The sequence below is a fragment of the Balaenoptera physalus genome (assembly GCF_965194825.1).
Source record: "Balaenoptera physalus genome assembly, chromosome: 14".
Classification (NCBI taxonomy): Eukaryota; Metazoa; Chordata; class Mammalia; order Artiodactyla; family Balaenopteridae; genus Balaenoptera; species Balaenoptera physalus.
The window spans coordinates 27926947-27954828 of record NC_138893.1 but is presented as its reverse complement, the minus strand read 5'-3'; the positions used below and the strand labels follow the sequence as shown (position 1 = coordinate 27954828).

Sequence of the window (27882 nt, the reverse complement as noted above, 5' to 3'; positions counted from 1 at the left end):
TGTCCACATTTCTTCCTTTTATAGGAACACCAGTCAGATTGGATCAGGACCCACCCTAATGGCTTCGTTTTAACTTAATCATCTCTTTAAAGGCCCTATTTCCAAATACAGTCACATTCTGAGGTACTGGGATTAGGACTTCAACATATGACAAAATTCAGTGCATAACAGTGGGTCCCCAAAGGACAGCCAGAATGGCATTTTCCAAAGATGGAGGAGTGAGGGGGACAGATACTCACCATAATTCCTGACTCCCTCTTCACTCAGGCCCCATGCCGAAAGCAGTGAGCACTTTCAGAACCAGAGACAGGAAGGGTCTCATCTAGATAAGTTTAAAAGGAAGAGGCTGGGAGAAGCCCAGAATTTCCCAGATAGAATAAGGTACCCCAGGGACTTCCCTGGCGGTCCAGTGGTTAAGACTCTGCACTTCCACTGCAGGGGTGCATGGGTTCGATCTCTGGTCAGGAACTAAGATCCTGCATGCCATGTGGTGTGGCCAAAAAAAAAGAATAAGGTACCTTATTCTTATTCTTAGAGGTATCTACCACCAATCCCACCGTGACAATAACAGCTCCCATTTATGAGCACTGACTCTGACTCTATGGTTGCTTTCACACCATTTTTATGTTTTCCTCTACATTTCTGGGACTTGGAGCATGTTGCTAACTCTGTTTTAAGGTCTTTGTCTGCTAATTACATCATCCCTGTCAGTTCTGTGTTTGTTTCTACTGATGTGTTTTTTTTCCCTGGTTACGGGTCATATTTTCCTGCATCTTTGCATGTCTGGTCATTTTTGGTTGGATGCCAGACATTGTGCACTTGGTATTGTTGGGTGCTGGATTTTACTGTATTCTTTTAAATAGCACTGGATTTTGTTCTGGCATGCTGTTATGTTACTTGGGCTCAGTTTCATTCTTTTGATCTTGCTTCTAGGCTTTCTTATTTATTAGAGCGGCCTTTAGTTTAGGGCTAATGTCGTCCCACTATGACGGTGTGATCCTTTGGAGGTCTCTACTCCGCTCTATATCATGAGGTCTTTCCACCCTGGTTGGAGGGAATACTAACTCCTGTGTGAGCTCTGGACATTATTCAGGGCCTGCTACTTCCTGGTGTTCTTTCCACAGCCGGCTTCCTAGCATTTCAACCCACCCATGCAGAGTACTCAGAGACTCAGTGCAGCCCTTCTGCAGATCTCTGGAATTCTCTCTCTGTGTGGACAGTTCCCTCCTCTTGGGTCCTCTGACCTGTGACTCCTAGCAGCCTAGGGTCTCCTGAACTCAGGTCGGTCTTCAGTGAGTGAGCCCCCAGGCTTGCTTTAGTTCCCCTTCCTGTGCTGTGGCCCAGAAACTGCCTCCAGGAAGCCACCTGGGCAGCCATACAACGCACCTCATTCATTTCTCTTCTTCAGGGCTCACAGCCCTGTGTCGCCTGGAGTCTGATACCTCAAAACCACTGTTTCATCTGGAGGCCCTACGAGTGAAAGCTCTGCTACCATCATCTCATTAAGTCTTCAAGACACTCTAGAAGTCAGACTATTTTAAAAACAAGGGGGGGGGGCTTCCCTGGTGGCACAGTGGTTAAGAATCTGCCTGCCAATGCAGGAGACACGGGTTCAAGCCCTGGCCCGGGAAGATCCCACATGCTGCGGAGCAAATAAGCCCGTGTGCCGCAACTACTGAGCCTGTGCTCTAGAGCCCGTGAGCCACAGCTACTGAGCCCACACGCCACAACTACTGAAGCCTGCATGCCTAAAGCCCATGCTCCGCAACAAGAGAAGTCACCGCAATGAGAAGCCTGTGCACCGCAACGAAGAGTAGCCCTTGCTCGCTGCAGCTAGAGAAAGCCCACACACAGCAACGAAGACCCAATGCAGCCAAAAATAAATACATAAAATAAATAAATTTATTTAAAAGAAATAAATAAAAAATAAAAACGAGGAAACTTAGAGCACGCAGGTAACTTTCCCTGAGTCAGACAGCTGCCAAGGTGCTGGTCATGTGTCTGCCTGACTCTGAGAACGCTACCATGCACTCTCTGGACCCTGAGGGAATCCAGCTTCCAGGGGCAAGGCCTTGACCGTCTCAGGCCTTGCCACCTGGATCCAGGCTCCTTCTATTTCAGGACACTCCCCCTCCTGCAGGTGTCCTGGCCCCCAGCCCCAGAGCTCATTTCTGTGTGTACTCAGTGTGGGAAGGACTGCTTGGTCTGCATTTATATTCACGGTCACATCTGCCCACAAGGCACATTGGGTCAGCAGGCAGCATCCTCTACTGAACAACATATTTGCTCTATGGAGTTGGTTGAAGTTTAACATCAAGGGTCTGCCTTAATGATCTTCACCGAGAATGCAGAGCGGTGCCCCAGGAAAATGAAGCAGAGCCCGAGTGATTGGAGTGAGGCCAGCCCAGGCTACTGTTTCACAAGCGGCTTTTCAAATCTCAAGCACTTCCCTTCCCTCACCTTATTTATTAAAAAATTTCAGGGACTTCCCTGGAGGTCCAGTGGTTAAGACTCCGTGCTTCCACTGCAGTGTGCTTGGGTTCGATCCCTGGTTGGGGAACTAAGATCCCACATGCTGTGTGGCATGGCCAAAAAAAAAAAAGAAAATTCAAACGTATAAAAAAAGTAGAGGGATGAAACACTCATAAACCTATCACCTAGACTGAAGAATTTTGTTTCACCTTTCTTTGTTTTTGCTGCAGTATTTTAAAGTAAATGACAAACTTCTAAACACTGCAGCATGTATCTCTAAAATATAAGGACTTTTTTGATATAACCACAATAATTCTATTATTACACTTAGCAAAATAAATATTTTAAAAATATTATCTATTATTGGTTCATAGTTAAAATCCTCTCTTGTCCTTAACAACTTTTAGAGTTGGTTTTGTTAAAAGCAGTACCCAGTCAAGGACTGAATTTCTTAAATTTCTTTCGTTTTTTAAAATTTATTTATTGTTTATTTATTTATTTTTGGCTGCATTGGGTCTTCGTTGCTGTGTGTGGGCTTTCTCTAGTTGTGGTGAGCAGGGGCTACTCTTCGTTGTGGTGTGAGGGCTTCTCACTGCAGTAGCTTCTCTCATTGTGGAGCACAGGCTCTAGGCATGCGGGCTCAGTAGCTGTGGCATGCGGACTCAGTAGTTGTGGCATGTGGGCTCTAGAGCGCAGGCTCAGTAGTTGTGGTGCACGGGCTTAGTGGTTCTGCGGCATGTGGGATCTTCCCGGACCAGGGCTCGAACCCGTGTCCCCTGCATTGGCAGGGGGATTCCTAACCACTGTGCCACCAGGGAAGTCCTCTTATATTTATTGTCTTTTAAAATCTAGAACAGTTCTTTCCCACCCACCCATTTTTTTCCAATAATACTGACTTGTTGATGACACCAGACCAGTGTCCTACAGAAGAGACTACCTTCTATCTTCATCTGACTGTACAGATCCTCCTCAACTTACAATGGGGTTAGGTCCCAATAAATCCATTGTAAGTTGAAAATATCGTAAGTTGAAGATGTATTTAACACACTGAACTTAACAAACCTCATCGCTTAGCCGAACCTACCTTAAACGTGCTTAGAATACTTAAGTTAGCCTACAGTGGGGCAAAATCATCTAAGACAAAGCCTGTTTTATAAGAAAGTATTGAATATTTCATGTCATTGATTGCATACTGTACTGAAAGTGAAAAGCAGAACGGTTGGTTCTCCGGACACAGAATGATTGTACGTGTATTGGTCATTTCCCCTCCTGATTGCAGGGCTGACTGGGAGCTGTAGCTCCCAGCTGCTGCCCTGCGTCACGAGACAGAATTGGACTGTGTATCATTAGCCCAGGAAAAGATCAAAATTCAGAATTCGAGGTAAGTTTTATACTGAATGCACATCACTTTTGTACCATCCTAAAGTTGAAACATCTTAAGTCGAACCATCCTAAGTTGAGGACTGTCGGGGGTTCTTGTGATGTCATTTAACTTTTGGCTCAATCTCCTCTATTTTCTGTAAACTGGAATTTAGGTCTAAAGTCTTGAATATACTTTTTTTTAAAATTGGATTATACTTTTTAGCTCTGCGCGACATTATGTACTGTGACCACATGCCTGGTCATGTAATATGATGCTAACATCTGCTACTGGATCAAAGGGGCAGCAACTAGATGCCTCACTGCAGACCCCGTACCTCCTCTTTCAGGTGGCAGACAGTCTGTGGTGAAGCCCCTTGATGAAGTGTGTAAAATCCCTGCCTCCCTGTCCTACTCTCATCTGCTCACCACCCTTCCTCGCCAGATAAACATGTCCCCTTCCCCCATTCACTGTGCCTTCTGGTACCTCCACCAGGCAAGATTTTGCTGAATTTACCTCTTGAGTTTGCATTGTGAATATGGATAATTTTTTCAAATTAAAAAAATTAATTTTAATTTTCTTTTTAAAAAAATATTATTATTTATTTGGCTGCACCGGGTCTTAGTTGCATGGGATATTTATTTATCTATTTATCTACCTATTTATTTATGGCTGCATTGGGTCTTCGTTGCTGAACGCAGGCTTTCTCTAGTTGTAGCGAGCGGGGGTTACTCTTTGTTCCCATGCGCGGGCTTCTCATTGCGGTGGCTTCTCTGGTTTCTCACTGCACTGGCTTCTCTTGCTGCGGAGCACGGGCTCTAGGCGGGCGGGCTTCATTAGTTGTGGCTCACGGGCTCTAGAGCGCAGGCTCAGTAGTTGTGGCGCTCGGGCTTAGTTGCTCCGCGGCATGTGGGATCTTCCCGGACCAGGGATTGAACCTGTGTCCCCTGCATTGGCAGGCAGATTTCCAACCATTGCGCCACCAGGGAAGTCCCTGCACGGGATCTTTAGTTGAAGCATGTGAACTCTTAGTTGAGGCACGTGGGATCTAGTTCCCTGACCAGGGATCGAACCCGGGCCCCCTGCATTGGGAGAGCAGAGTCTTAGCCACTGGACCACCTGGGAAGTCCCAATTTTAATTTTCAAAAATTAAAACTGTAATATCAATTATGCTTTTTCATGGCTCCATCGCAAGATTCTCCCTTATCTTGGGAGGGGGTCACTAGTCTGAACTCCCACTGACGCTTAGGACTGGGCTACTCGGAGCCACAGTGCTCTTGGGCACTAAGAGCCCAGGGGATCTGCAAGCACAGCAGAGGTCCAAGTCCTGCGTGATGCCTGGGAGGTATGGCTGAGCTCTGTGGCCCAGCCACGTCAACTCAGGAGTTAAAAATGCCAACTCACTATAACCCCCCAGGACTCGTGGAATTGGAGATGATGCCAGTCCGGAGCTCGAGCGACCACAGGGCAAGGAGCCAGGGCCCAGACTCGATTCAGAGCCGCAAGATGAGACCACTGTCAGAGTCAGCCAGGGAACGCTGAGAAACCTCTCAGTGCTTCAGGGACAGTGGCCAAACTTGGGCACACATCGCAGTAATGGGACCAAAACTTCATTGTCTCCAACACATGGTCTGTGGTCCATCTGGAGTTTTAAAATTCTGATTTAGAAATTTATTTTTATGAGTGTCTTACAAAAGTATACAAATCCCACTCCACATTTATTTATCTATTCAATGGGTCACCTTTATCAGGGTGAAAGTGGAAACTGCTCTAGAAAATGTTAACCATGATGTTATTAAGCAAAAAACCTGGGGGCAGCATCAGATGAGGAAACCAAGCATAGCTACAGAATGTCTTACCTGTTCAGCCATATCTTCACCTTTGATCCTCAGAAGAGCTGCGTGAGGGTGGTATCATTACCCCTAGTTCATATGAAGGGCTCTCAGAACCCTAAGGCTTACAAGCAGAAAAGGCTAGAAACGGAAGGAGAATGGTCACACAGCTGGCAACGGCAAGGCCAGGACTCCGAGATGTGCGTGGCTCTCAAGCCCCTGGTCTTTCACTACAATACGCCATCTTCCCCAGCATGTAGCCACACAAGCAAAACTAAAATTGGGCACAAGAGAGATCAGTATCACTAAAATGTTTTCCAGGTTTTCTTTGCAGAATTCCAAGTTCCTAACAAGACCCAGAAGGCCCTTCTACTGCAGGCCCATTTCTTGGCCCTTTTCCCCTGGTTCCCTGTGCTTCAGCCACAGTGGCCTATAAGTTCCTTGACGGATTTGTGCTCCTTCCCACCCCAGGGCCTTTGCACATGCTGTTCCCTCTGCTAGTCTCTGCTTTTCCTTAAAGTCTTGGCTTTCTCTGTTTTCTCAGGGAAGCCCGTCCTGATTTGGAGTAGGTCAGGCCGACATGTCGTTTGTCTCAGAGTGCCCTACTTCTCCTGTACAGCACTTTCACTGTGCTTCTCCTTCAAGGGTCCGAGTCACCAGGCCACGGGTTCAGGGCCTCAGCTCCTGAGGTTTCTAATTTCTACAGGAGGTTTTAAGTGTGTACATGAGGTTGTGTGTGGTTGGAGCTCAGTCTCCTTCCTTCTGTGGGACTTAAGTTCCTTATCAGTAAAACAGGGCCTGCAACTTTCTATAAACCAGTGGTTGATGTCCGTGAACTCTCAAGTCATATATTATCCTCTGTATGTAGGAGGTTGCCTCTCAGCCACCCAAACTGACAAGCTCTTAGGGCGTTCTCAAGTGTTTAATTAATTGATATTCTGGGTGGAATGTTGAGATTTCCCTGTCTCAAAGTGGTCCCAAGGACAGGTGATGGGCATTCTCTACAGCAGAATGGTGGCCTTCCTGGCCTTTCCTAGGCCCTACCAGCCCCTTCCCCAGCTCTGCCATGCAGCGCTGTCCCTACGCCATGGGGCTTTCCAATCTTTTTTACCTTCCTTCGTTCAATCCTTGAAGGCTTTCAGGCCTACTGCCTTGTCACTGGTTCTTGGGGGCATGAGGAGGCGGACAGCCAGTTAATATGCCGTGACACCAAATTTACTCCATTTTATGGGCTGTCTTCATTCTGAAGCTGTCTCATTCCTCCTTTTCTTGGTTTTGACCTTTTCTATTCTTTTCTGAAATTATGGTAAAAAATAACTGTGTGTGTGTGTGTGTGTGTGTGTTGTTATAGGTTTTTCCTTGGAGAAATCTGAAGCCCCATCTTCTACGGCTGTGGAAAACACAACAGTCTGAGAACTCTTACAGGGTGAAGACCGCATTCCTAAGAGGCCAGTGTGTCTGCTCCAGACCCGGCCTGGGGTTTCTTCTCCAGGCCAGCATCTCTTCCCTTCTTTCCCCACTTCACAGACCTTGAGTCCTCCTCAGCTAGCAGAAGTTTCTGGGGGCCCAAGGAGGCTGAGGTCTCTGGGCCCCAGAGGGGCCTTGCCTGCCTTTCCCTCTTGGCCTCTCCGGGTAAATGCACTCACTCCACACTCCCGCAAGAGGTCACCTCCCCGGTAAGCGCTCCCTGACCAGCACTGCACCGTCTCCTCCCGCCAGCCTTGGGTGTCCCTGCCCAAGCACCAGGAGCCGACCCACCTCTTGTTATTCTTCTCATGACCTCCCCACCCCAGCTTGGCTAGTGTGGCGCTCCTAGCGCACCCGGCACTAGGTAGGTGCTCAGTTAATGTTTGTCAAATGAATGAATGAACCACGTGCTCCGGGAAGCCTCCTCCCAGGGAACCTGCGGGTTTGCTCAGCTCCAGGCCTCTCCCCCCAAGGCGGAAACTGAGTTGGGGACCTCACATCACCGCGCGCCAGTCTGACCCGGGGCTGTGCAAGCCACAAGCTTCACAAATTGCCAAGGATCCCCCTGCCCACCTGCCGGCCAGGGCACACCCCTCTCCGTGCATGAGATCCAGCCCCCGGGCGGGCTCCGTGGATAAGGGGGAGACGACGCCCCTGCGGGGCTGCTCCTCGGGGGGTGGGGGCGTGGGCCATGGCCCCCCGCCCGCCGCCGTCCCGCCTCCCGCCGGCGCTCCCGGCCTTTCCCATCCGGCCCGCGACGCTCCGCCCGCCCCGTCCCACATGACACCGCCTCCGCCGCAAACTTTTTCCACCCCATCCTGTCGCGGCTCGAAAGGAATGGAAAATGGCGGCCTAGGCGCGGAGTTTCCTGGCGGAGCGGCGGCGGCGGCCTGGGCGCCGGGACGCGGGCGGCGGCATGACGCGCTGGGTGCCCACCAAGCGGGAGGAGAAATACGGCGTGGGTGAGCACCTCCCGCGCGCCGCGCTCCGGGCCGGCGGGGCAGGGCGGGGGCGCCCGGGAGCCTGTTGCCGGCGGCCCGGGCGGCGCGGGCGGGACGCGGAGGGGCCGCGGAGGCCGGGAACCCGCGTCCCCGCCCTGCCCGCCCGAGGGTCCGTCGGCGGCCACTGCCCACTCGGACCCCGGGCGCACGCTGTCCCCGCGCCCGCTCCGGAGCCCGCGCGAGCCGGGCCGGGGACACGCGGGGGTGGGGGGAGGCTTGTGTCACTTCCCGAGGGTGTCCCCTCCGACATCCAGCTCTCGGGCGGGCACCCCGGCGGCGGAGCCTTCCAGCCTCCGGGGCTGCCCCCGACGCCTCGACCCCAGCTGGGCCGGGCCGGGCCGGGCCGGGAGGCCCCGGGGGCATTGTTCGGCCGCGCCTTTTTGCTTTTCGGATGAAGTTGTGCTCAGTGTCTGCGGCTCCGGGTGGACAGTTTCAAGTTGCAGCGACTCTGCTCTCCCCCGGTGGGAGGTGGCGTGTGCGACCGGGGCGGGCCGATCGCGCCGCCTGCCGCTCGGTGGTCCTGCCCTGGACGGCGCGGGACCCTCGGGGACCAGCGGCCGAGCGCTCCGGGGTGCCCGGGGCCGGAGAGCGGGTTGGGAAGGGCGGGGACCTGTTTTGGCTCCGCTGCTCTTTGTCGCTTCCTGAGGGGAGTAGGGAGAGTCCGTTGCAAGTTTACATTTCGGACCAAGTACACATTCCAGAGTCGGAGGCTTTCCTTAATGGCTAAACAACCAGCCCCCCCAGGCCCCGTGCGCTCTGCCGACCTCCTGGAGGGGATTGGTAGCCTGGCCTGCGGAGGCCTGTGGGTTCTTGCCTTCTCTTAACTTGCCCACCGGACGCTTCTGTCTGGGCCCGCGGCTGGTCTCCTCATCCCCACGGCTTCCCAGTTGGCTTCAGTCTCTCTTTCCTCCTGCTCCACGATCCAGAGGGGTCCTTGACCACCTCTTCCGCCAGGCTGCACTCTGCCTGACTTGGAAGGCCTTTTGTAACTTTGGCCTCCCCTCCGAAGCCAGGTGGTGCCCTCCTGGGGTTCCAGATCCTGCGGCCCGCCCCGCCCTCCCGACTCTGAGCCTTTGCCGGGAGTAGCCCACTCCCACTGCTGGTGTGGTTCAGCCCTCCCACTTTTGGGAAGCCTGAGTGAGTCTAGTCCCCAGGGCTCTCTCTTTTCTTTCTGTGATGCTTCTGCTAGATGCCAGGGACGTAGAGTGCAGCTGGCCTAGACATCGGGACGGTTCTAGGTCCCCTCTGGGCCCGCAGGGGCTTGTTGCACAGGTGGCGCTGCTTCAGGACCGCTGTGGCTGAATTCCCTTCCCACCCCTGTGTTAGAGATGAGGCCTCAGGCTCCAGCACATCTACAAAGGTCAGCAGCAGAGCTGGGCTTCCGAGTGCAGCTGAGTTTGTAAGCAGCATCTTGTGCCCGTTCAGGTGGTTTCAGCCCCGATAGAAAGGTCCTCATCAATCCACATTGGATGAGGGAGGTTTGGGTGTGGAGATTCCTGCTGGGTCAGCTTCGGGTGTGGGGCGGCATGGGGGTCTGGGCTGCAGTGAGCCTGCTGGGATGGTGTGTGTGAGGCGAGGGCTGAGGGCAGACCCTCAGGGAACGCAGTGCTTAGAGATGGAAGAGGAGCTGGAGCCCTGGGGAGAGGCGGGGGGCAGGCAGGGGGCAGTCAGAGGGCAGCAGAGCCCCCTGCTCAGGACTTGCCCTCTCAGGGGACTACTGTCCCTCCCACTTCTCAGAGGCAAAGGACAGATTAACGCCACTAGTAAGTGCTCCATCCTGAAACTGAACCCTGGTGGTGGCTCTAGAGTTCATGGTCACCCCACTGTGCTCACCAGGAGATGGGCGAGAGACCTCTTTTTAAGGTCACCTTGATACCCTTGGCTCCCACGGTGATCTGGATGGTGTCAGTGAGAACCCTGGAGGTGTCCATACCTGTGGAGTGACTTGTGTCTCATGACCAAAGGGAACATTCACAAGTAGAGACCCACAAGCAGGGTCTCCCCACTGGGGAGGCAGCTGTGGGCACGAACGTGGTTGTATCCTTCCCACGGTAAGTCACATGCCTTCCAGAAGCTTTGCTAGCGCTCACGGCAGTGCCTTCTAACATCACACCTTTGGCTAATACTTTGGTTTTAAGAAAACTCCAAGTTGAAAAGTTTCGAGAGAAGAAGGGTATCCTGGAGGTTTTGGAGCCAGTTCTGGGAAGGATGTGAGTGGCTGTCAGGCAGGGGAGATGGGAGGGGGCTGTCTTGCCTAGTTTCACCAGGTGGAGAGGACGAGACGGCACAACTCTTTCAGCAGCAGGAGGAACTGTAAATAACTGGACCCCCTGTCAGGGAGGGCGCGCAGGCCTAGAGCTCCTAGAGTTCCCGATTTGGGGCAGGGGGAAGCCGAGGACGCTTGAGTCAGGCTGCCCTCTTGTCTGGGAGTTTGCCTGGGGAGGATTCCGCTGGTTCTCAGGGAGTGGGCTGGCTAGGAAGATGTAAGTGTTGGATGTAGGGATTCACTTCCACGAGTTTAATTCCTCTTTCTGCCTAAGGGAAAATTACTGGAGATCCCCTTTACATTTTTTGGGGGAAGCCTTACAACGGGACTGTGTTTCCCTAGATGGGCCCTGGTGGGTCTGTGGGCGGCCAGGCTTCCACCCGGCCAGTGGCTTGGCCCGTGAATGAATCACGAGGGGAGAGAAAATGGTAAAACTCCATCTCATTTGGAAACATGAATCACAGCTCATTGTTTGCAAGTACTTAGAATCTGTTAGAAGCATTGTTTGTAAATGAGACACTTCAGTTATTTATTTACTTTGTGGAATCAGGAAAGGAGTAAACAGCTGATCTGTTGCTTGCTCAGCAAAGGCAGGAAACGCTGGTTCCCCCCCTCCCCCCCCATTCATGGTAGTGGGGGGGGGGTCACCTGTGACATTGACCAGCCTGTTAATTTCTCCCCTTGGGCTTGAGTTTGGTGGGTCAGTGTTTACTGACCTGGCTTATTAACACGGACATGAACTTTGACCTAGCTGTCACACTGAGGGGTTGGATCAGATGAACTTTTCCATCATCCCCCAACTAGGCAGAGTCATAACGTCCCAACGCCAGTAAAATTGTGTTCATATGGATCCTGTTCTTCAGATGAGGTGGAAAAGATGCAGCCGTCACACCTGAGGCTGGCATGCTCACATCTCAGTGACGACGTAGAAGGCAGAATAACGGCCCCCCAAGTGTCCAGGACGCGTGAATGTGGTGTGTGACACGGCAAAAGGGACTTGGTAGATGAGATTACGGCTGTGAACTCTGAGGTGCAGAGATGGTCCTGGGTTACCCACGTGGGCCCCCAAAGCAGAGAACTTTCTCTGTCTGCTCACACAAGAGAGATTCGGCAGAAGTGGAGTCAGAGCGATTCCGAGCCTGGGAGGGTTCCATGCCCGGATGCTGGCCCGGAGATGTCGAGGTCCACTTGCTACCAGGCAGAGGCCTCAGGGAGCTGAGGTTGGCCCCAGCTGACAGCCAGCAGGGGAATGGGGACCTCAATCCTGCAGTTACAGCTGGATTCTGCCAGCACCCCTGAATAAGCCTGGAAACGTTCATCCTAGAGCCTCCCGTGGAGCCCAGCCGGCCAACACCTTGACTTTGAGACCCAGAGCTGCTGGGTGTCTGACCTGGAGCACAGTGAGATAATGAATGTAGGTGGTTTTCCACTGCCGAGGGTGTGGTGATTTGTTATGGCAGCAACAGAACAGGAATGGAGGTGGTGTGGAGAGCAGCCTGGGCGAGACTACGGTTCTCTTTCCAGCCTTTAGCTTTGCTAGAGGCAGATTGAACGAACACCAGTGACCTCAGCGTGTCCTTCACTCTCCACTCCAGGCAAACCTCAAACGGGATGTGGGGATGTGGGCACTGGCACCGAGACATCTTTAACGCCTGGCTCTTAGTTGTTATGTGGCCCTTGAGCAAATTATTCCTGCTTTCTTAGCCTCAGTTTCCTCATCTGGAAAGAGGACCCAAGCCTGCCTACGCAAAGACCGGTGGGGATTCACTGAGATAATGTCCTCAGAGCACAAAGCTCTGAGATCAGCGTTTGTGATAAGCCAGGTACGCCATGGAACGGTGCTTTTAGTAATTTTTTATTTAATAAAGCGCAGTTTAGAAATGTAGTGACAAGTGATTTCCTGTTTGGATTTGACAGTCAAGGTGGCTGGAGGAATGCTTTTCTTCCAAACTTGATGTCTTAATGGTGTGTTTTGCCCCCACATTAGGGGGATGTGACATTTTGCTTGGTGTTAGGGATTGTGACGTGTGTATTCAGATTAGCCCTGCGAGATGATAATTGCTAGGAATAGTGTAGTATCCCAGTATATTTGGCAGTGTGAGAGTTGCAGAGAGTTCCCTTTTGTTGCATAGAGTAGCAAGCAAGCTGCTACTTTGGGGGAAGAAAAATTAGATTTGATTGTAAGTAAATAGAAATGCAGACATTTTTATTCACTGGAGTTGCAGAAAAATGAAATTAAGGCATATTATATTTCTACAAACCTGATTTTACTTTGGAAACACTATAAAAATTTTAAATTTATTGTAGTGCCAGTGTTGGCCCAGAATATCAGACGTCTTATCAGGATTGTCTTAGCGTGTGTGAATAGTTCTTTCTCTTGTTCTCTTGTGACCTCTGAGGATGCAGGTAGTGCAAACACGGAGAAAGAAACAGGCAGTTTTGAGTCCTGTGCTGGGTACAGCTGAAAAGCCACAGTGCCCAAGGGCACCTGCCATCTCTCTGTCTCTGTCTCTCTCTCCTCTCTTTTTCTCTTTCTTCCCTCCTTCTTCCTTTTCCCCCTTCTTTCCTTCCTTCCCTCCCTCCTCTCCCTTGTTTTCTTCATTAACTTTGGATTTTCAGATAATTACAGACCCAACAGTTGTAAGAAATAGTACAGAGAGATCCTGTGTACCCACTACAATTTTTCCCCAAGGTTATATCTTGCAAAACTGCAACAGGATATCAGAACCGGATATTGACATTGAAGAAGATACAGAGCATTTCCATCATCCGGAGGACCCCTCCTGTCCTTTTGTTGCCAAACCCACCACCCTTTGCCCTTTGCCCTTTGCCCTTCCGCATAATCCCTGGCAACCATTAATCTGTTCTCCATTTCTGTAATTTTGTAATTTCAAGAATGTTACATGAATGGGTTCTTGCAGTATGTAACCTTTTTGGATTGTCTTTTCTCCCTCAGCATAATTCTCCCGAGAGTCATCAGGTTGCTGTGTGTATCCATGGTTTGAAGGATGTCTGGGTTTTGGCTGTTACCAGTAAAGCTGCTGTGAACATTAACGCACAGGTTTTTGTGTGAATGGAAGTCTTCATCTTCTGGGATAAATGCCTAGGAATGCAGTTGTTGAATGGAAAGGTAGTTTGGCTTTTTAAGAAACTACTAAACTTTTCCCGAGCGGCTGTGCCATTTTATGTTCCCACCAGCTGTGTGTGTGTGTGTGTGTGTGTGTGTGTGTGTGAGATCCAGTTTCTCCGCATCCTCGCCGACATTTGCTCTTGTCCCCTGCATTGGCAGGTGAACTCCCAACCACTGCACCACCAGGGAAGCCCTCATCAAAAACTTTATTCAGTCGGTACCCTGGCCTCTTTGCTGTTTACGGTTGCTGCTGCTTTTCCTCAAGAGTGTGATACACAATTTATATGCCATCTTGCTGATTTTGTTTAACTTACATGGATACGCTAGGTATACTTTTAGGTATAAATGTAACTATTGTGATTTCCGTTCTGAATTAGGGTTGCCTAGCTGTGTAAACAAACAGCCCCACCGTTTCGCTGGCTTCATACAATGAACGTTCGTTTTTCCTTCAGGGCACAGTCCGTGTGGGTGGTGGGGAGCGGGCACGGGGGGGGGGGCGGGGGCTCTGTTCCATCGGGTCATTCAGGGACCAGGGCGTCTTCTATCCTGTGGCTCTGCCCTCTGCCAGGATCTTGGGCTCCTTGCCTTTTATTTGGGGGTGGGGAAAGAAAGAGATGAAGGATAGTTCACAGGAGATTTTCTTCCCTGCCAGGGCTGGAGGTGGTGCCATCCTTCTGCCCACATTCTTTTGCTTAGAGCTCCATCCCTGGCCAGCGCATGGGACTCAGAAGCGTAGTCCTGCTGTGTGCCCTGCAGGAGGAGGACGATGTGGATCTCCTCCGTATGTTTTCCACTGATCAGCAAGAGGTGTGATGGACCGGTTAGCAACATGGGCATTGAGCAGGGGGTGGGTTGTAAGATCTCATACCTTTTAGTTCCTGAGAATCCTTTGGCGGAACAGATGGCCAGACCCCTACAAAGATGTGAAGAGATGTGAATGGGGACAGATGCCGCCTTTTTCTTTGAAGTATATTCCACTACTTATGTCCTATAGACTTCAGGATGTTCTTTGCTGTGTACTTAATCCGGACGGCTGCTGGGGTCGGTGGAGTGGACCCATGAGCATAAGGAAAGCTCTCTAAATTGGTCATCTTCATATTTGTCGGCAGTTCCTATTCTCACCACCCTAAAACGTATGCAGCACCCCAGACCCCATTCCTGGGTTTGTTGAATTCTTTCGGCCTCAGAAGATGGTTACTAAAGCCTGCTAGTGAGAACTGTGTCTGCTTCTAAGTGTTAGCCTTTGTTTCTTTGTTAGAATGGAGTCTTCATTTTGTTTCTTTTTTTTATAATTGAAGTACAGTTGATTTATAATGTTGTGTTAGTTTCAGGTGTACAGCAAAGTGATTCAGTTACTATATATATGTATATAATATATCGATAGAAATATAGATATATTCTTTTTCAGATTCTTTTCCATTATAGTTTATTACAAGATGTTGAATATAGTTCCCTGTGCTATACAGTAGGTACTTGCTATTTATCTGTTATATATATAATAGTTTGTATCTGCTAATCCCAAACTCCTAGTTTATCCGCCCCCTGCCCCCTTTTCCCCTTTGGCAACCATAAGTTTGTTTTCTGTGTCTGTGAGTCTGTTTCTGTTTTGTAAATAAGTTCATTTGTATCATTTTTTAAAAAATTAATTAATTTATTTATTTATTTATTTTTGGCTGTGTTGGGTCTTCGTTTCTGTGCGAGGGCTTTCTCTAGTTGCGGCAAGTGGGGGCCACTCTTCATCGCGGTGCGTGGGCCTCTCACTATCGCGGCCTCTCTTGTTGCGGAGCACAGGCTCCAGGCGCGCAGGCTCAGTAATTGTGGCTCACGGGCCTAGTTGCTCCGCGGCATGTGGGATCTTCCCGGACCAGGGCTCGAACCCGTGTCCCCTGCATTGGCAGGCAGATTCTCAACCACTGCACCACCAGGGAAGCCCATTTGTATCATTTTTTAGATTCCATATATAAGTGATAACATGATATTTGTCTTTCTCTGTCTGACTTATTTCACTTAGTATGATAATCTCTAGGTTCATCCATGTGGCTGCAAATGGCATTATTTCATCCTTTTTTATGGCTGAGTAATATTCCATTGTATATATGTACCACCTTTTCTTTATCCATTCATCTGTCGATGGACCTTTAGGTTGCTTCCATGTCTTGGCTATTGTGAATAGTGCTGCAATGAATGAACCTTCATTTTCTGAAATCGCACTTGTCTTTATGACCAAGCAGGCACCGAGAAAGGCTGTAAGGGTAATAAATCAGTCAGAAGTGCAGTAACTGAAAGTGATGTGAGGGTACTTGATGGTGTGGGTTTTAAAGAGCACTGGACCGGGAGTCAGAATGCCTGGAATCCAGGCCTGGCTGCAACACTTAGTGCCACCTTACTGCCCTCCCCAACCTCAGGCCCTGCACAGGGCCCTGGGAGCATCCCAGAGCCTGTGCTCACCTCCCAGCTGCCCGGGAGGAACTATAGAGATCACGTGTGCGGGAGAGCTTGCAGCAAGAAAAAGTACCGCTCGGATTCGGGATTCGCTTACTGTGTGGGTGTTAACTTACTATAGAGAAAATCCGCAAAGTCTGGTGATGGTTTTCATTACTTTTAATTGGAAAAGAGCAGTGTGGCCTCGTGAGCTTTCCTTTTCCTAAAGTTTGCTAATTTTTGTTTTATTTGTTACAGACAAGTTGTCTGGTGATGGGCTAGCATCGTGGGCAGATGAGCATTCTGAATGAGCTGCTCACCTGGGCACGTGAACCCGCGTGTAGGTAGAGATGAGGAGTGATGCAGTGATGGAGTAAGTGTGTCCCAGCTTCAGGGATGAGCGCAGTGGTCCTCAAGCACAGGGAATTAGCCATAGAAGAAAATGGTGCCTTCAAACAACCCCTTCCTTCCTTCCCTCCTTCCTTCCTCCCTCCCCCGCCCCCCCCTTTCCTGTTTACTTGACAGCTTTGTTCCTAGAACACCCCATGTCTCATCTTTGCTGGATTTTTGCCATTAAGTGAATTACTCAAAACTCTGCGGCGTTTGGAACTTTGGGGTTTGCAGGCATGTGGATCTGTTTAATTCCTTTTTCATGCCTAAACTAACACGTTCCGTTTGTCTTCTGAGAGTGTGTCCTCCATCCCAGCTCTCGAGGTCTCTGAGCAGACTCCCGAGACCGTGGCGGCTGCCGCCTGCTTGGAAAGGGCATCCTTTAAAACGCCCTTCCCGGCCTTCTCGGCCTTCTTGGCCTCCTTTCCTGCTGCACTCCTGTCCCACCGGCTGCCTGGCTGGTCCCAGGTCACGGTCTGCAATTTCCTGCCTCAGCTCGGTAGGGTCTGTGCCAGATTCTGCCCATTCCCCCCTCCCGGCATTGCCAGCCTGCTGAGCCCTTCCGGAATTGACTGTCCCCTGTGTTCCCAACCTCGGGCTGCGGGACAGTGGTGTGTGAGGGCTGAGGCCCCAGGGAGAATGGTCCTCAGTCCCCAGGGCCTGGGAGTCTTGAGGGACAAGGGAGGAGAGTGGTGGAGAGAGCATGGGGAGGGGGCAAGCGGGGTCAGGGAGTCAGGATCGAGGAGACCAGAGGCCAGCCTCCCCCAGAGCTCACAGCACTCTGGTTTCCCTTCTTAATTTCATCAGCCAGAGTCCCTTACAGATTTGGCTGATAGAGCAGTGGTGCCCAGCAAGGGGTCCGGAGCAGCTGGCCTAGATATGGGGGAGGGAACCTGTCTAAGGCTCAGTGCCTTGTCCCTCCAATATTCAGTGACATCCCTGCAAAGAAGGTACTTTGAGTGGAGGCTGCCCGGTTTAGGACTGTAGTGCCGGGTCGGGATGCCCCTGGGGCTCCGAAGCCCGTCTGCCCCCGTTTACTCACTTGTCGACCATGGATGACAGTAGTTTCTGCCTCACAGAGTTGCTCAAGGGTTAAATGGGCGAATTCATGTAAAGCAGGTTTTCTCGACCTGGGTACTCGTGGCATTCTGGGTTGGATGTATTTTGGTCGTGGGGGGCAGTCCTGTGTATTGCGGGGTACTTACCAGCATCTCTGACCTCTGTCCGCTGGATCCCACTAGCAATCCCCTCCCTTCAGTGGTGACAACCCAAAATAGGTCCAGACATTGCCATCTGTCCCCCTGGGGGCCAGATGGCTCCCACTGGTGTCAATAAAGTGCTGGGAGTCACCCCCAACTCCTAGTCAGCGCTCTGGAGTTGTTTACTGTAGTATTGTGGCTGTGTTGTTAGAAGCAAAGTCTTTGCCTGCAGGACTTGTTTCCCGAAGGGTGTGCTTCGGGCAAGAGGGCGAGGAGGAGGAAGCCTAAGGGAGTTGGGGGAGGGGGTTAGCCGGGCACCGGGGCTGTCTAAGGATGATCAGGAGACAGCTGTGTTTCTTCTTTCGAGAGACAAACAGCAGTTTTGAGGTCAGGTCCTGGGAAGAATGCACAGATTACCAGGGGAATTATGGTCCATCCCCAACATTCTGTCTAAGAAATATCATTCAGGCTGCCCACACACCTTCATAAATACAGGAGGTCAGGCATTCGCTCTTGGAGTTTTATTTGCTGGAATAAAGGCACTTATCAAGACTCCATTTTCCCCCCCAAAATAATAACTTATTTTCTTGAACATAATTGGCTTTACCAGGGGCAAATAATGATTTAGAAGGAGGGAAGTGTGATTATTTTTCTTCCAAATTGCTGTGCTTCTATTAACTTCACAAGATTAACTTTCAAGTCGTTCTAACATCATGTGTGTTCTACTGCCCATTTTTCAAAGGCAAGAATGCGTTTTGGTCCTCCAGGCGCTGTGACCAGGCTGCCAAGTTTCTTCAGATTGTTCTTGAGGGTTATTGCTTTGAGGATCAGCCTGGAGAGGCCAGGGGGAGGGAGAGATGGGGACGGGAAGCCGTACTGGGGACTCCCACGTATAGCAGGGAAGAGAGCTTAGTTTGGCTGACCTCATTGGTGTCTGGTGGTATTTCCATACTCAAGTTCTGGCACATTCTACCCTGTGTGTTCTGGTAGTGCCACAGTGCCTTTGTATATGCTCTTCTGGCTGCCTGGAAATGTCCTTTGTTTATCTTCCATCTGTCAAGCTTTTCCAGGCTCAGCTCAACTTGTAAACCTTTCTTTCTTTCTTTTTTTTTTTAATTTTATTGAAGTGTAGTTGTTTTGTTTTGTTTTGGTTTGGCCACACCACGAGGCATGTGGGATTTTAGTTCCCTGACCAGGGATCGAACCCGTGCCCCCTGCAGTGGACCGCCAGGCAAGTCCCAAAGTGTAGTTGATTTACAGTGTTGTGTTAATTTCTGCTGTACATCAAAGTGATTCAGTTATACATATATACATTCTTTTCCATAGTCTTTTCCATTATGGTTTATCACAGGATACTGAATATAGTTCCCTGTGCAATACAGTAGGACCTTGTTGTTTATCCATTGTATATATGATAGTTTGCATCTGCTAACCCCAAACTCCCACTCCATCCCTACCCCACCTCCCCTCCCCCTTGGCAGCCACAAGCCTGTTCTCTATGCCTGTGAGTCTGTTTCTGTTTTGTCAATAAGTTCATTTGCGTCATATTTTGGATTCCACATATAAGTGATATCATATGATATTGTCTTTATCTATCTGACTTACTTCCCTTAATATGATAATCTCTAGGTCCATCCGTGTTGCTGCAAATGGCACTATTTCATTCCTTTTTATGGCTGAGTAGCACTCCGTCGTATATATAGACCACATCTTCTTTATTCATTCATCTGTCAGTGGACATTTAGGTTGCTTCCATATCTTGGCTATTGTAAATCATGCTGCTATGAACATTGGGGTGCATGTATCTCTTTGAATTAGAATTTTCTTCAGATACATGCCCAGAAGTGGGATTGCTGGATTATATGGCAACTCTATTTTCAGTTTTTTGAGGAATCGCCATACTCTTTTCCATTTACATTCCCACCAACAGTGTAGGAAGTCAACTGGTCAATCTTCCTTGATTCACCCGGGCTGCACGAGGGGCCCTTCTCCAGGCTGCTCTCTGCAGTTTCATAACATGCTTCTGTCTGTGGGCGCCGTTGGTGGACTCCTCATTCATGTCCCCTGCTGGACAGAGGGCCCCTGGGGACAAGGGCTGAGTTGTGTTCCTTCCTCTGTTCCCTGCAGCTGTGCGGTCCCTGGCACATCTTGTTGAGTGAAGGTGAAGGGACAGCGAGAGTTCATCTCGGCAAAGTATCAGGAGCTAACTTGAAAGCTGTGAGCGTATGTATCTAGGTTATTACAAAATATTGAGTATAGTTCCCTGTGTCATGCAGTAGGTCCTTGTTGGTTCTCTATTTTATTTTTATTTAATTAATTAATTCATTTTGGCCGCCCTGCTCGGCATGCTGGATCTCAGTTCCCCAACCTGGGATCGAACCTGCGCCCCCTGCAGTGGGAGCGTGGAGTCTTAACCACTGGACCGCCAGGGAAGTCCTGATTATCTATGTTATATATAGTAATTGCTAGACTCTTAAAGCCAAAAAGGGCAACATTGTCTTGGTTTTCTAATTGAGGGACCAGGGCTGTGAGGGTAGAGCTGGGCTGGGACCCTCTCTGGCAGGCCCCCTTAGAGCTTTAATGAACACAGGAGGCCTCGGAAGTGCTGGGAGTGAGGGAGGGGCAGGGAACCTTGAGGGAAAGGTTAAAACCAGTGATGTAACAGAAATCCAGTTCTGTAGGGTTCCTGCCTCTTCAACCGTGTGTTGCCTCCAATTGAACAGAAAATAAAACCTCCATTTTACAGTTTTCATCTGACCAGTAGTTACCAGTGGGGACCACGTGTGGTCAAGGACTCAAAAGCATTTGCTCAATTTCCCTCTTCGACTGCTGTGATTTACAGGCAGGCACTTAAAGGTGGGATTAACGTGGAATGAGCCTTCAGAGTGAAGAATCTAAGTGCCTGGGAATGAAGTAGTGGATAAAAGTGTTTCTTAAGGACAAAGTTTTAATAATCATGGCATAAATAGTATAGCAGTAGTTACTTCCATTTTTGAAGTCGATATTTTATTCACCCAGCAAAGCCTGCCGCTTACCTGCTAATATGTGCAGCGGCTTTGCAAACGTGCTTTAAATGTGTCAGCCTACAACAAGTTTTGGACCAGCTTATAAAATTTTCATCGGGCTTCCCGCCTTTATCACTGACTTAATAATGATTCTTCTCGTGGCTGGCATTGCACCACAGCTGGAAGAAATGGAATGGTGGTGTTGAATCTTGTTTTCATTTTTTTTTATGAACACTTCTTGTTTCATACAGCCCACCTTGCTGGGCAGTGGGCCTATTTGCCCTCTGCTTATGCTCTAAAATACTTTTAATTACACACACACACACACACACACACACACAGACATACACACACACACACACACACACACACACAGACACACACAGCTGGCTGAAATCCTGGTATTACCTGCTCCAGCTTCTCCACTTACTCTTCTTGTTACCTTTTCTTACCACTCAGGGGATTCATGGGTACATTTCTAAACATATACACGTGGCAGAGTATATGTGCCATAGCTGCACCCAGATGGACAACCGAAAACCTCGAAGGGCAGGTGAGACCAAACGAAGTGATGTTATTAGAAAGCCTTTCATGGGACCCTTCTAGAGCAGGGATGCTTCCAATTTCTTCCGTTTCTGAGATGACAAGTGGAGGGAATACCCAAAAGTTCAAGTACAGATGACTTTTTTTTAAATTGAAGTATAGTTGATTTACAATGTTGTGTTAGTTTCAGATGTACAGCACAGTGATTTAGTTTATATATATAAAATATATAAAGTTTTTATATATATATATATAATATATATAAATATATATATAGAATATATATGGGACTCCCCTGGTGGTGCAGTGGTTGAGAATCCTCTTGCCAATGCAGGGGACAGGGGTTCGAGCCCTGGTCCAGGAAGATCCCACATGCCGCGGAGCAGCTAAGCCCATGCGCCACAACTACTGAACCTGCGGTCTAGAGCCTGCGAGTCACAACTACTGAGCCTGTGCGCTTAGAGTCCGTGCTCCGCAACAAGAGAAGCCACCACAATGAGAAGCCCGTGCACCGCAATGAAGAGTAGCCCCCGCTTGCTGCAACTAGAGAAAACCCACGTGCAGCAATGAAGACCCAAGGCAATGAAAAATAAATAAGTAAATAAAATTGATTCTTAAAAAAAATATATATAAAAGATTTCAGATTCTTTTCTATTATAGGTTATTACAAGATATTGAGTATAGTTCCCTGTGCTATACAGTAGGTCCTTATCGTTTACTTTATATGTAGTATCGTGTATCTGTTAATTCCAAACTCCTAATTTATCCCCTGCTCCCCCCACTACCCCTTAGTACAGATGACTCTTAACAATGGAATGAGATTTTCTTAAACTGCCACTTTTGGCTAGTGAAACGAGCGCCGTCTTTGTCACAGAAGTCGCGGAGAGCCTCAGGGGCCGGGAGGGGACGGCTGACTTTGCTCTGGAGTAGCGGCCTTATCAGAGGAGCTGCCCCGTGACATCAGCGGGGAGCTCCGTGACTGGAATCAAATACTGTGGCAGTTTAATTCATTATTTAATTAATCAATCTATCCATTTATTTATTTTTCAAGCTTTATTAAGGTATAGCTGACATGCAGTGCTGTATAAGTTTCAGGTGTACAGCATAATGATCTGACTTACAGACATCATGTAATGATTGTCACAATAAATTTAGTGAACACCCGACATGTCGTATAGATACAACATTAAAGAAAATAGAAAAAAAAAATTTCCTGGTGATGAGAACTCGTAGGATTTACTCTCAGCCACTTTCATGTATCACATACAACAGTGCTAATTATATTCATCACGTTGTGCATTCCATCCCTGGTACTTATTTATCTTATAGCTGGAAGTCTGTACCTTTTGACCGCCTTCCTCCAATCCCCCTCCTGCACCCCTCCACCTCTGTGGCAATTTTAAGTCAAAGGTTAAAAAGTTATCGGTGACCAGCGGCAGCCCTGGGAGCGTGAAGGCCTGCCGAGGATTGGGGGCCTGGCCTGGCCAGTGCTGATGTGACTGCCGTGTGTCTGACCAGGCTGGGCGCCCTCTGGGGGAGCCGTCAGGGAGGCCGTGTGCCTGTAGCTGTTAGAATCCTACCAGGCAGGACTAGGAAAATGGAAAACCTCCCAGAGGGGCTCTCTCTCAGCAGGGATGTGATGTGGGGTGTGCCTGGTGTGGAGGCTGGGCGGTTGAACTAGGTAACAATGAGATTCTTCCATCCCCGAAATCCCTAAGTCGAGCCCATGGGGGAGGCACTTGGCATGTATTCAGATCCCCGGATTCCTGTTTGAGTTTGGGCCGGTTACTTAACCTCTCTGAGCCTCAGTTTGCGCATCTGTAAAGTGGGGATAATAATAGTACCCACTCCCGATGATTGTGGAGAGGAGTGACAGGCTAAGTGTCAAATGCTTAGCACCCGCTAATCACTTAGTACTTGGGAACACCATCCTCAGCACCACATAAGCCTGAAAATGGACCCCTGGTGACAAAGCCACCTCTGTTTAGTGTACTTTATTCTTCTGTTTTTTAAAAAAAAAAAAGGAAAGAAAAGATTAAGATTACAGAGCTATTAAGTAGAAGCATCGGATTTCCATGTAAATTACTTGACGTTTGTTCTCGGTTCTAAACTACTTGCAAGCTTCAGTCTGAATTTAGATATCCAGGAAAAGTAGACAAAAGAAAAATAATTAAACTTTGAAAAACAACATTTTCACAAAAGTATTTGCATATATTTACATATTAACTTGAGGAAAACACAGTTCCTGATGCTTGCAATATCGTGCCTGGATCGTTTAATCCACATTCTAGGATGGAAGATGGAGGATGTTGTGGGTTAAATTGTGTCCCCCCCCCCCCCAACCCCTATTGCCTCAGACCGTGATCTTATTTGGAAATAGGGTCATTGGAGAAACAATTATCTTATTAGGTAAGATGAGGTCATCCTGGATTAGAGTTGGCCTTTTATTCAAGATGACTGGTCCTTATAAGAAGAGGGAGACCCGGGAGAGACCACGTGAGGACAGAGGCAGAAATTGGAGTTAAGCCTCCAGTAGCCGAGGGACACCACGGAACGCCTGGGGCTACCCGGAGCTGGAGGCTGCAAGGGAGCCCTCCCCCATCAAGGCTTTGGAGGGGAGCACGGCCCTCCCCATTCCTTGATTTTGGACTCTTGCACTCCAAAACAGTGAAAGAATAAATTTCTATTGTCATAAGCCACCAGGTTTGCAGTACTTTGTTATGGTGGCCCTAATACAGGGGATTAGGGCAGAGATGCATTTGAGAAACAGGTGAAAAGGAGTTTCTGGTCTCCATTCAGTGAGGAAGCTGATGGTCAGAGACCTTGTGTCCCGGTATATTCTGCATCATCTTTTTAGAAGATTGTCTGGAGACTAAGGTGGTGACTAATGTGCAAATGTGTGATACTGTTTGTAGGTTTTTGCTCTTTTTGTTTTTTTAATTTATTTATTTTATTTATTTATTTATTTTTGGCTGCGTTGGGTGTTCGTTGCTGCGCACGGGCTTTCTCTAGTTGTGGCGAGTGGGGGCTACTCTTCATTGCGGTGTGCAGGCTTCTCATTGTGGTGGCTTCTCTTCTTGCGGAGCACGGGCTCTAGTCTCGCGGGCTTCAGTAGTTGTGGCATGTGGGCTTCAGTAGTTGTAGCATGCGGGCTTCAGTAGTTGTGGCTCGCGGGCTCTAGAGCGCAGGCTCAGTAGTTGTGGCACATGGGCTTCGTTGCTCTGTGGCATGTGGGATCTTCCCGGGCCAGGGCTCGAACCCGTGTCCCCTGCATTGGCAGGAGGATTCTTAACCACTGCACCACCAGGGACGCCCGCTGTCTCTTTGATTTGCTTTTTTCTTTCAATTTGGATGTGACGTGGAGTTTCTTGGCCAGAACTTGAGGCGAATAGAAAATGCTTAATAAACTGCCATCCCTCCCAAGGGTGAAGGCACTGAAATGCGCGTGGAAGATTCTTCTGGTTTGCAGCTGGCTCTTTAGTTGGCATCTGAGAGGTGATCTCTTTCTTTCCCTCCAGAGAGACCACCTGAGTTCCTTCGTTCATTGCTTCATCATTATAAGTAGACGTTGAGTCAGAGCTTCCATGGCAGACACCCTTCTAGGTGCTGGAGACTCATCGAAGTACAAGGCAAGCGTAGTGTGTGCCCTCGGGTTGCCCACCGTCTAGTGGGAAAGGCGGACTTGGGACCGGGTGGCTATGATGCTGGGAGTGGGCGCTCTCTAAGGGGGAGGGCGCCTACCGCGCAGGTGGGGGACCCCTACCCAGGGGCCGGACAGCCTGGGAACGCCGGCAGGAGCAAGTATCATTTATAGAGACCCGGGGCCTCCAGCAGGTACCCAGGGGAAGAGATGAGACACGTGGTCTCAGCAGAGGGAACTACGTGTCTGAGGTTTGGAGCTGGGATGAGTGGCTTGTTGGAGAGGCTGAAAGAATAAAACATGAACAGAGCGAGGACATTCCCTGGATTCAGAATATAAAACAGAGTGAAGTGATGGTCTCCGAGCCCCAGGTGGAAGGAAGGAGCCTAGGAAGGGAGGGGGAGCATTGGACCCCTTTCCCTGGCTTTCAGCCGTGATTCATTGCCAGAGCTGTGTCCTGGGCGGATGGCCGGGCTCTGCCCCCAGGGGCCTCCGCAGAACCTGCTGCCTGACTTGTAAATTTGTCTGGCATTATTAAGTCTCCAACCCCCAATTTACTAGAAACTCAGGAGAAACGGGCTTCCTTTCTTCCATTTATAAGCATTATTTTGCACAGTTGCCGCAGAGCCACGATTGCCCTGAGCCAGAAGGGTTTGATCTATTGAGTCTAGACTGGTATTATGGTTAAGTATTTAATCAGGTCACCTTCAGAAGCTTGGCTGTAAGCATTTAATCTCTGGAAGCATTTTCATATGTCTTGTTTGAGGGTGGCGTCTCTGTCCGGAAGGACTGCAGGGAAGAAAATGTGCTAAACATGAAAGCCGACGTCGTCTGGGGAAGGCGGAAGGAACCAGGGTTTGCAGCCATGTATAGGTCTGTCAGGCGCAGATGAAAATCCATGCAAGTTTATTTGCGTCAGAATTGATTCTGCAGCTCGTTGTCAGGTCCTATGATGGGCTGGATGGTTGTTGGGCTGAATCCCAGAGGGGTAGGGGACCGTTTGCAGTTGGACTGAGCTGGGGGTGAATTCTGGCTATCCGCCTTGCTGATTGGGTAATTTTTAGAATTTACTTTACCTTCCGTGCCATGGATGTTGAATTTGCTCCCCTATAGACTGGGGGTAATAGCAGTTGCTACCCCGGTGTTGGCATGGATTAGAAGTCGACACCCAGGTCATGCTCTTATCTGTTGGAGTTGCTCTCAAGAGTCTAGGGTGACAGTTACAGCAATGGGGATGCAAAGTGTTCGCCCTTGGCCTTGAAGGGGTCTGGTGCTTGGTTGTGGGTGGTAGGCTGTCTGCGGAGCTTCACCGAGGACTCCTGGCGGGCCTCGAGGATGCTGAGGTTGGGAAGGGAAGCAGAGAGGGAGCACCTGATGGCGGGGAGCCCGTGGGAGGTTCTGCCTGGGCTGCAGCATGGGGTGCGGGGGGGAGAGGACAGGGGCCGGGCCAAGGGCTTGCAAGCCGGGTTAGGGGGTGGGAACTTGGTCCTGAAAGCCGCGGGGGCGGGTGGAGCGGGGAGGCAGGCAGGGCAGCACGTATGGCACAGCTGTCAGTTTATGAATCAGTGGCAGGATTTACAAGAAAAGTGATGTATTGGGGTGAGATCCACATAATGTACCATTAGGCATGATGTGGTGAACAGTTCAGCGGCATTACTACACGGACAGCCTGGCGCAACATCCTGCAACTAATTTCAAAACATTTACATCATTCCAGAGTAAAAGCCCTCACCCATTAAGCTGTTTCTCCCCCTTCCCTCCTCCTCTGAGGCCCTGGCAGCCACTGAATCTGTGTTCTGTCTCCATGGATTTACCTATTCCGGGTCATGCAATATGTGACCTCGTTTGTCTGCTTTCGAGGTTCATCCACATTGTAACGTGTGTCAATGCTTCATTGCGTTCTGTGGCTGAAGAGTATCTCATTATACGTCTCTATACCATGATTGGTTTCTCCACTCATTTGTTGAGGGACATCTGGGTCATTTCCACCTTTTGGGTATTGGGAATAATGATGCCATGAACACTCAGGGATGAGTATTTGTTGGAACGCCTGTTTTCAGTTCTTTTCGGTACCGACCTAGGAGTGGAATTGCCGGACCATATGGTAATTCTGTGTTTAAATTAGTTGCAAGATTCTTGGACATAACGGCAAATGCAGTAAAGATGCCAGCAGCACAGAGTCCTGGACAGGGTCAGGGGTCGGCTTTGGAGTGAGGGGTTCTCTTGGGCTTGTTAACACACCCCGCTAAGCGAGGTCCCTGTGTTTTGCTGGAGCCCTAATGTGTAGGGTCGTCCGGGAGCCCCTGCTCTGTCTGGTACTTTAGGAGGCAGCAGGTCTGACATCCAGGGCAAGGTGGGGTTGGAGGTGGCTCCCAACATTTCATGGGGGAAGATTACTTGGAAGAAGGGCAAGGGCAGTACGGGATCTCAGCCTGCAGACCCACGCTTAGACTGGATGGGTGTGTCACTGACGTGTGTGCACTTCTGATAAGAAGCAGGTGTCTCTCAGGTACAGCAGGGCCGGGTGTTAGGAGTAGGACTGGAAGAGGGACAGGGGATAGTGCCCGTGCAGGGAAGTTGGACCTGGGTCCTCGCCCATCTTTACCGCGTTCCAGCTGAGTAACCATGGGTGAGTTACATGCCTCAGTTTCTTCATCTCTCCACACGGTGTGGTTAGGAAGCTACCTCCTAGGGCCATGGTGGGGATGTTGTGAGCTAAGGGGTGTGAAGTACACAGACAGTGCCTGCCAAGCGGTGAGCATGATGGATGGATGACAGCTATTGTATTGGTTCCCTAGGGCTGCCATCATAAGGTGCTGTAACAAGCTGGGTAGCTTAAAATAACTAAATGTATTTTCTCACAGTTCTGGAGACCAGAAGTCTCAAATCAAGGTGTTGGCAGGGTGGGTTCCTTCTGGAGGTTCAGAGGGAGAATCTGCTTTTTGCTCCTCTGCTAGCTTCGGGCAGTCCTTGGTGTCCTTGGCTTGTGGCAGCATCACTCCAGTCTCTGCCTGTCTTCACACGGTGCTCTGTCTGTGTTTCTCTGAGTCTCTGTGTCCAAAATTCCCTTTTCTTGTAAGAACAGTAGAAAACCCTAAATCGGTATGACCTCATCTCAATTTAATTATATCTGCAAAGATCCTATTTCCAAAGAAG

At 49.6% G+C, this 27882-nt stretch overlaps 1 protein-coding gene across 3 annotated transcripts in view; it reads left to right on the top strand.

Annotated features, from left to right (window-relative positions):
• Positions 1–7888: 7888 nt before the first annotated feature.
• The window catches only part of DOCK1 (dedicator of cytokinesis 1), a 534315-nt gene continuing 514321 nt past the window's right edge, over positions 7889–27882 (top strand). Inside the window, exon 1 of one of the 3 annotated variants that reach the window (XM_082423167.1) lies at positions 7889–8093. In XM_082423167.1, coding sequence (XP_082279293.1) covers positions 8048–8093 — 46 coding nt within the window. In that variant the 5' untranslated portion in view covers positions 7889–8047. The remainder of the gene's footprint in view (positions 8094–27882) is intronic. The other 2 variants (XM_082423165.1, XM_082423166.1) reach the window with 2 other exon arrangements.